The sequence below is a fragment of the Tupaia chinensis genome, unplaced genomic scaffold (assembly GCF_000334495.1).
Source record: "Tupaia chinensis unplaced genomic scaffold, TupChi_1.0 Scaffold000132_1, whole genome shotgun sequence".
In the NCBI taxonomy this organism is placed as follows: domain Eukaryota; kingdom Metazoa; phylum Chordata; class Mammalia; order Scandentia; family Tupaiidae; genus Tupaia; species Tupaia belangeri.
In genome coordinates, this window is record NW_006159601.1 from 3,282,998 (window position 1) to 3,292,151 (window position 9,154).

The 9,154-nt window shown below is 46.4% G+C and overlaps 1 protein-coding gene across 1 annotated transcript in view; it reads right to left on the minus strand.

The window, feature by feature from the left end:
* The window catches only part of ARHGAP26 (Rho GTPase activating protein 26), a gene marked incomplete in the record, with an annotated part of 513,022 nt that overhangs the window by 367,844 nt on the left and 136,024 nt on the right, over nt 1-9,154 (minus strand). Inside the window, 1 exon segment of the mRNA XM_027770414.1 lies at nt 4,165-4,266. Within this exon segment, the coding sequence (XP_027626215.1) occupies nt 4,165-4,266 (102 nt within the window).

Below are 9,154 nucleotides of genomic sequence, written 5' to 3' on the forward strand. Positions count from 1 at the left end.
CAAGATGCCATGCTGAGGGACCAGCAGATGGGCATAATGGTTATGTTGTTGGACTCCCACATAGTCAACCATGGTTTGAGTCCCAGACCCGGTGGCTTAAACTCACACTGGGTGTGTGTGCACATACGTACCCAAAATCCCAAAAGGAGAATGGATGAGAAAGGATTGCAGCCAACTTACTTCTTATCACAACGTGGTGGGGTTTTTTGTTGTCGTTAAAGAGATTTTTGCTACTGGTGAGTGTGCTTGCCAGAGAGAAATACAGAGACAGAAAAATCACCCCCTAGAGGGATGGCCATGCCACAATCACTTCTCCTCCATTCTCCTCTTGCAATTTTGGGCATGCACGCACATGCACCAGGCATGAGTTTCAAGACGCCAGGTCTGGGACTCAAACTGGGGTCAGCCATGTAGGAGTCCAGCAATGTAACCATTACACCATCTGCTGGTCCCCCACAACCTGGAATTCCTATCTATTCCTTTCTTTTCTTGTGCATTGCCTATTGAAATACAGTAACAAGAAAAAAGGCTTTATCTATTTTTTTCTAGTTTTCTATTCGAGTGACCAGAATAATGTCTGTCCTTCTGTAGGTACTTAACAAATGCTTGCAGGTTGAATGAACTGATCACCACGTGGTCATCAGTCAATAGCAAAGGCATCCCTGAAGTGACCAAGCTCTTAAGAAGAAATATATAACTCAAGGCATTTCCTGTGGAAAAGGAAGAACTCCCAAGTGGAATGGTCTGTTTCTTCTGCCAGTGCCCCTGCTTACTCTGGGCCATAGAATTCACCACATCCTTAGACTCTCAACAATGGAATCACAACAGGACTGCAGATCATTCAAGACCGTTCTCTGCTTGTTACTTAAACTATAAATCTAACAGCCTGTCCAGACCCATCAACCATTCTGTGCTTTTTGGAAACAAGAAATCTTCTAGACTTTACATTCCAAGAAGGTGGATCTTTCATTTCACTTCTCACAAAACACCCAGAGCCTGAACAGATTTTCACAGACACGTCCAATGAATACTGCTTCAACAAATGAAGTGAAGCCAGCTCTTAGCCACTGAAGAAGACAATGATTTTCTTATATCATCCACTAGATGGCAGTGTCACCCCACATCGCTGCTGTGTAATTTCTATTGTCATGAATGTAGGGATGAGCTCAAACTTAAAAGCATTCAGTTCAGAGCCCCATAATGGAGGAACAATTCTGAATAGTTGAAGGTAATATATTTCCCCAAAGTATTTAATAATGTTCCTCAAAGTTGACTTTCAAAAATAAAGAAAACCATCACCAAACAGCTGGAATACCGTGAGACAATCACTGACCTCAGGAAGGAACTCAGTGCCTTCGAATGTCATTTGAAGAGGCTGACTGGACGATCACTAAGGTCGTGCTCTCCAGTTTCACTTGCCTGATACTGGCATGGGTAACAATGGCTGGCAGGCAGCAGAGTCAACAGCCTTCCCAAGCCAGAGAGGTAGAGAAGCAAACTGCGCTGAGGAGAGGGCTCCACAGCCAAGGCCAGGGTGACTGACTACCGGAAGGCCATACTCTGGGCCTTAGCTCCCCATATGTGACACCCACACCCATGAGATTCAAGAAGACTCCACATAAAGTGCTTAACACAGTTTCTGGGGCATAAATATGCATTCTGTAACAGCAACTGCTCTTGTTACAGTATCCTTGTTATTATGAGACTTTTATGCCCTTTACTTCAGTTCAGTTAAGACTAAAAAGTAATGCATGAGAACTGACCTGAACAGATTGGGGACATGTGAGAAAGATCTACGGCCCAATCTTTGCCCTTTTTAAGGGGGATAAAGGGAAGAGCCCTTTCCTGCCTACTATAGACAGTCATGGTGGATACCCCTATAACAAAAGTGAGAGACCAGCAGATAGCATAATAGCTACGTTGCTGGACTCCCATGTAGTTGACCATGGTTTGAGTCCTGGACCCAGTGGCTTAAACTCATGTGGGGCACGTGTGTGTGTGCGTGCCCAAGATCCTGAGAGGAGAATGGAGGAGAAGGGATTGCAGCATGGCTATCCTCCCGGGGTTGGGGGATGGGGGGTGGATTTCCTTGCTTTCTGTCTCTGTCTCTCTGTGTCTTTCTGGTGAATGCACACACCCTATATCAAAAGCCTCTCAGAATGAAAAAAAGAAAGGTTAACAGTGGAAAAGCCTAACAAATTTATGTGACCGTGGTTTAACGTAATACAGGAGGCCTTCCCATTGAAGACCCTGGCCACAGGGAAAGGGATCTGATGTCACGCCTGGGTTCAATGAAGCAGAAATGGGACTGGACAAAGTGGTCTGAGCTAGTGGAAATACACTGAGTGGGAGAAACCTAGCATGGCCTGCCTGTTTAGATTCTTGGCCTCTCTGTTGTAGCATTTCTTTCTCCCAGACGTGAGGTAGGACCTCTGTGGAATGAATCTTATTTTTTGAGAGACACTGAGAAAGAAGCATCCTCAACAGGGTTGCATGCCAGCCCTGCGACCCCGCTCCCAGCACTCCCAGACACACCAGGTGTGTGCAGGCCAACCAGGGAACTGAACTCAAGATCTTCTATGTGGGTCTTCCATATGGATCCGGCAGCACTTGGACAACACCTGACCACGGCACCCTGAGCCGGCCCTGGGGTGGGCAGCTGTAAGGGAGTAAGCTGGGCTGGGGGGAGTGTTAGGGTAGTCTTTCTAGGCTTATGGCCAGCTGTGAGAAAGAAGCGATTCTAGTTTCTATGACCATCTTAGGGAAGAGGAATTCTAGTTTCTATGACTTGCCTTGGGGAATAATTAAGGGCCAGACACGAGAGGGAAGGAGAAAGTCAGAGAGAAACTTTGTTTCTCAGGCCTTCACTTCAGGACGTCATTCCCTGGGCTCCAACACCTTCGAAGTACTTAAGTGCGAATGGGTAGACAGGAAGACAAATGATCTCAGAGAAGAGTGCAGTGACAGTAAACAGTCAGGTGTGTAATTGGCAGCCTTGGGGATGATGCCGTCCAATTGGGAACGGGATGGAGTAAAATAAGCCAGTCACGGAGACGACGTATTTGTGCAGCGGCTACAGCTTCCTTCTCATTCATGAAACAGACAGGGCAGGGGTGTTTTTCTTTGTTTTGGTTTTTGGGTGTCTTTTAGTTTTGGGGTTTTTTTTTGTTTTTGTTTTTGTTTTTTTTTTTAAGATTTTTGCCAGAGGGCATGTACGGTCATTGGAGAGACAGAAAGAGAGAGGGAAAGTAAGAAATCATCCCCCCAGGGGGTATGGCCATGCCACAATCCCTTCTCCTCCATTTTCCTCTTAGGATTTTGGGCATGACTTTCAACCCGCCAGATCCAGGACTCAAACCACGCTCACCCATGTGGGAGTCCAGTGTGTCAACCACCATACCACCTGCTGCCCTCTCCCTCCCCACACAAGGAGCAGTATTTTATGAGTAATTACAAATAAAGGAACTGAAGCACAGAAAGACTAAGTAACCTGTCCGGGTCCCACAGTGAATATACATGGCAGAGCAGATTTTGAAATGAGCTTGTGTGTGCCAATCCTGCATTCTGGTCCCTCCACTGTGGCACCTCAGAGGGAGATGGTATTGGGATGGCCCTACAAGAAAATGCTGGACTCATTCCAGACCAACTCAGCACTATCCAGGCGTGGAGGGAAGGGAACTGGAAGAGAAGCAGCCTCACTATGGGGATGCCATGCCTGCAGGTAACCATGCCATGGGCCTCCCGGCGGCTGCCACAGCAATCCCACCCGCAGTCGGCTCTGCATACCTGCACTGAGGGAGCACGGTCACCTACTCCCCAACTCCTGACTGCCTGCAAACCGCAGAGGGGACAGATCTGGCCACCGCGAGCTCAGCCAAAAATGCTTCCCTTAAATAGAAATTCATTTCCAAACCTACACGCCAAACGATGCCAGAGAATAAGAACTAAGAAGCGTGGCAGGCTGGGTGGACGGCCACAAAAGGTGAGGTGGGATGGAAGACACAGACAGTGCAACATCAGGCCCTGGGTGAGGGATGGGGACCAAGCTCCTGGTTTCCCAGGTCTCTTCCCACCCGAAGATTTCTGGGCAAAGAGCTACTGGCCCCTTTCCATACCACTATGGGCATCAAACACTTGATTTAGGACACTAGGAATGTTTCTTACCTCCTGAAGCTGGGATTCTTTCTTTTTGGAAGACAAATTCAAGTGTTTTTCTAAAATGCCACAGTATTTCTCTGTCTCTTTGTCATACTTCTTTTTGGCTTCCTGGTACAAAAAGAGGGAAGGAGAAAAAGAGAAAAATGATGCAGGGATAAAAGCAGTCCTTCTGCTCACCTTCATAGCCTCAGCAGTCCCTCTCAAAGCACAGGACAGCACCAGATGGCCCAACTCCTAGTCCTCAAATGATGTTCATTAAATCATAAACCACCCCTCCACAACCCATGGGTTAGAGTGTCTGTCTATTACAGAGGCACCAGCACAACGCCAGGAACAACGTACAAGCGAGTATTCACAAGTGGCAAAGCCAAACTCTCCCTCCAAGAACTTCGGTAGGGAAACAGAATTTCTAGTTTCTTCCTTCCTTCCCTTCCTTCCTTCTCTCCTTCCTTCTTTGTTTCCTTATTGTCAGAGGGTATATATGTTAAGCAAAGACAGGGAGAGAGGAAGAGAGCAGGATCAGAGCTTGGTCATGCCACAATCCTTTTTCCAGAGAGACAGAAAGCGAGAAATCCCCCCCCAGAGGGGATGGTCACGCCACAATCCCTTCTCCTCCATTCTCCTCTCGGGATCTTGGGCACGCACGCACACGCACCCAGCGTGAATTTTAAGCCACCGGGTCTGGGACGCGAACCATGGTTGACTACGTGGGAGTCCAGTGACATAACCATTATGCTAACTGCTGGTTCCCATGCACTAATTTCATGTATCAGTCTTTAAGAAATAATTCAAGGGACCAGCAGTTAGCGTAATGGCTATGTCACTGGGGTCCCATGTAGTCAACCGCGGTTCACGTCCCAGACCCGGTGGCTTAAAACTCACGCTGGGTGCGTGTGCGTGCGTGCCCAAGATCCCGAGAGGAGAATGGAGGAGAAGGGATTGTGGCATGGCCATCCCCCCTGGGGGGTAATTTCTCACTTTCCTTCTCTCTGTCTCTCTCTGTCTTTCTGGCGAGCTCACACGCCCTATAGCAAAAATCTCTCCCAAAAAAAAAGAAAGAAAGAAAAAAAGAAAGAATTCAAAACAAGAAGTTATCTTCACAAACGTGTTAGCACCGTTTATGACAGCAAAACAAAAATGCAGGCAGCAGCAACGTCACTGCCTAGGGATATGGTTTGAAATCACATATGGGGCACCCAATCAATGGAAATCTAGTCACACGGAAAGTCACTCATGACAAAGCAAAAAGTAATCCTAGCATTATACAGGCTCGGTGTGTGCCTACACAGGCTGTGTAAAGCACGCCCACGTATGGACAAAGATTAGACGGGAGCAGATGTAAACGAAAATACTTGAGCATTTTCAAGTATAGAAATGGGGTTTTCAGTTATGGAAAGGGGATCATGGGGCATTTTTCTCCCCATGATCCCATTTGTACTAGCTTATATTATTGCTTTCAAAATGAAAAATAATTATAATACACATATTAATGCCTGTCCTCCCCCAAATCATGGGGGTAGTATTTTTACATCTCATTTCACAGATAAGAAAACTTGGGCCCAGAGAAGCTAACTTGTAAAAAGTCACAGCAGTGACAGATCAGGGATTTGAGCCCAGGACTGTCTACCTCCAAAACCAAAGTGTCCATCCCCCTTGAGACGGATTACCCCAGGCAGTCTCTTCCTTCCACATGCCAGTGAGGGTAGCAGGGAAGGGGGCTGGAAAAAGGGGACCACTAATGTAATACACAGGAAAAGAGTATCAAATCTACTCTCTAGAGCATCAGTCCTGTATGTGACTCAGGTGGATCGCACAGAGGTCTTTTCCTGCAAACCCAAGGCCTATAAGAGGAAAATAAATTCTGGCCAGAGAAAGAAGTTCAGAGGTGTCTCTCTTTTATTTATTTATTTTTTGGGGGGGAGAGGTTTTTGCTATAGGGTGCATGCGCTCTCCAGAAAGACAGAGACAGAGAGACAGAAAGAGAGAAATTACCCCCCAAGGGGTGAATGGCCATGTCACAATCCCTTCTCCCTCATTCTCCTCTTGGGATTTTGGGCACGCATGCACATGCACCCAGTGTGAGTTTAAGCCACCGGGTCCAGGACTCGAACTGCAGTCAACCACATGGGAGTTCAGCCATATTGCCATTATGCTAACTGCTGGTCCCAAGGCATCTCTTTATTAATGAATTCACAATGAACACCCTGTGTTGGGTTCCATCGTAGGCACTGGAAATACAAGGCAGATGTGGTTTCAAACCTTGCAGTGGGAATATTTGGGAAGGAGAAACACGAGTAACCAGTAAACAATCAGCACATTACAGCTGGCTACACGTGCTACGAAGGAAACTGGGTGTGGTCGCAGGGATTCTTTAGAGAGAGAGGATGCTCAGGAAAGGCCTCACTGGGGAGGGGAGGGGGGAGCTAAACCTCACTAAGCATGTGAGAAAGCAGAACATAGCCTTTCTAGAACAGGAAGGCAGTAAATGCAAATGCCTTGGGGTAGATCGCTCTGAGTCAAAACATAATCCCCTGAAGCCCTGACAAGCCCCCACAATGCCAGAACACCCTCTCTCCGGTTTAAGCCTCACAGAACCGGCAGGATAAGCGTGTACTCCTTTCAGCTGCCATGTATCCATTTCTACACATCTAAATTCTACCTAAAAGACTATTTCCACACAGAAACAATTAAATGTACAGAAGCAGAAAGAGGGAAAAAAAAAAAAAAAAGAAAAGAAAAAGGCTGAGTAGACATTATTCCTTCACATTCAAGAAGAGGGTAAAGTAAGAGACTTGATTCGAGCAACTCGTCCCTTATAGAAACCAGTGGCTCTCAGCTAGTGCTGCATTCCCAGTGAATGCTCACACATGTACTCCCAGCCGCCTGGTCGGCAGTCCCTAAAAGGAGAATCCCGGTGCTGGGATGGTCCAGCTGGACAGAGGCCATAAACGGCCAGGGAACATGAGTTCCTGGCCTTCTGTGCTTTCTGGCAACTAGAGCCTCCACAGTCCATGTTCAAGAGGACAGCCAAAGTTACAGGAAAGAGTAAAGAAAAAAGGAAGCAGTCTGTCCTGAGAAAACAGCAACAAGACCTCTGCAGAAAGAGCCTTTCTAAGACTCAGGTAACCTTCTTAAGATAGGAGAGTGGCAGAATCTCTCAGGAGCACCTTCCAGAGAGTCTGCTGTGGGGTGTAAATGGATTAGGATAGAGTTAGGGTCCTGGAATTTATTCTCCACTCTGTCTGTGCTGACACTGAACAAATGACTGTCCCTGTCCAAGACTTGGACTCTTCATCTATAAATTGAGGATGAGTAGATGAGATAATTGCTCAGGTTTTTCCTTCAGCTCAAAGATCATGGAACAAAATACCACCTGCTCTAAGGATTGTAAGGATTGGATAAGACACACCATATACAGTGCTTAGTAGAGTGTCTGGTGCATACAAAGTCCTTAACAAATTTCCGAAATGGTGAGGACGGTGATGACAGCGATGATGAGCTCATCCTCTAAACCTCCCTCCTCCTTATCAAGAACACATTTGCTTTCCCTGTTCCATGAAGGCCTCCCTTCCAGGCACCTACCACCCACAATGGGAAATTAGACCTTCTTGTTAAATTAGACCTTCTTTCTCCCCAACCACACCTCCCATGAAGGCCTCCCTTCCAGGCACCTTCCACCCACAATGGGAAATTAGACCTTCTTTCTCCCCAACCACACCTACTTTGTTCTCCACCAAATCCCAGGTACAGAGCATGTGAGCTCATATTTTTAGTGAATGAACTGTGCTTCTCTAATAGAACTACTGACGTCGAAGGACTAGAGGACATTGTTCTCACTTTTCAGACCGTTGCAAGACAGATACTCTTGAGCACTTTGAGAAAATGAGTTCACTCATTTTTTTCTTCCTAACTTTATAAAGTCCTATTATTGTCCCCACTTTACATATTAGAAAAACAGGCATGGAGAGGTTTGGTAAGCTTCTCAAGTTTACATGCAAATGGCAGATTTGGGCTCAAGCAGCCTGGCTGTGGAGCCCTCTCTTAGCCACTACTGTCTTAGGTCTAAGTTACCGTATAATCCAGCACTCCAAACGCACCTCGGATGCAGGAGAAATCAACTCCCCCATACTCAGAATATAAACTTATTGCCATGGTTATGCCAAACTCCAGGGTCGTCCCCTGCTCCTGGACAGATACATTAGCACAAAAAGGCCTAAGAGTCTCACCCCCCCACACACAGCCCTCATACCCAGCCCTCTGCAACAGGTTGTTACAGCAACAGAAGCAGCACCAGAGAGGGGAGGAGGAGGTCAAAGTAATTTTCGCATCGCACAGGCAGAGTCCAGAAAATTCCACTTGGCCACTACCGAAAGCCACTGAAGAATACTAGTTGGCTCTTAAGTATTCCTGACACCACTCATTAGATGGTCTAGGGGGGAGTCTGTTGTTTGCATGTTTTCTCTCAGATTCATATGTAAAACTATGACACACACCTTTGGGTGTGTAAGATGGTTGAGAGGAAATATCAACTAGGGAGGAGGCATGAGAAATCACCTCAATTATTATCACCATCACTTTTTAATGACTAATGATGATGACGTAAAAAACAAATTATAATTACTGATAATTTAGTGAATGAGAGATTAGAGTATGTGTGAGGGGAAATATGCTTTGCTGAGTGACTATTTTATTTAAATTCTTTTATTCTTACCTAGCTTACCATCTATATCCCTCTGGGAAAAGCATCTGTTCTGTCTTTAAGATAACTGGTCCTGGACCAACTGGTGGTGGGGTGGATAAAGTGCTGGATTCCCACATAGCCCATGGTTAGCGTCTTGGACCTAGCAGCTTGAAAATCATGCTGGGCACATGTGCGTGCATGCCCAAAATACCGAAAGGAGAGCAAAGGAGATGGTTTTGCAACATGGCCATCCCCCCAGAGGGTAATTTCTCTCTCTCTCTCTCTCTCTCTCTCTCTCTCTCTGTGTGTGTGTCT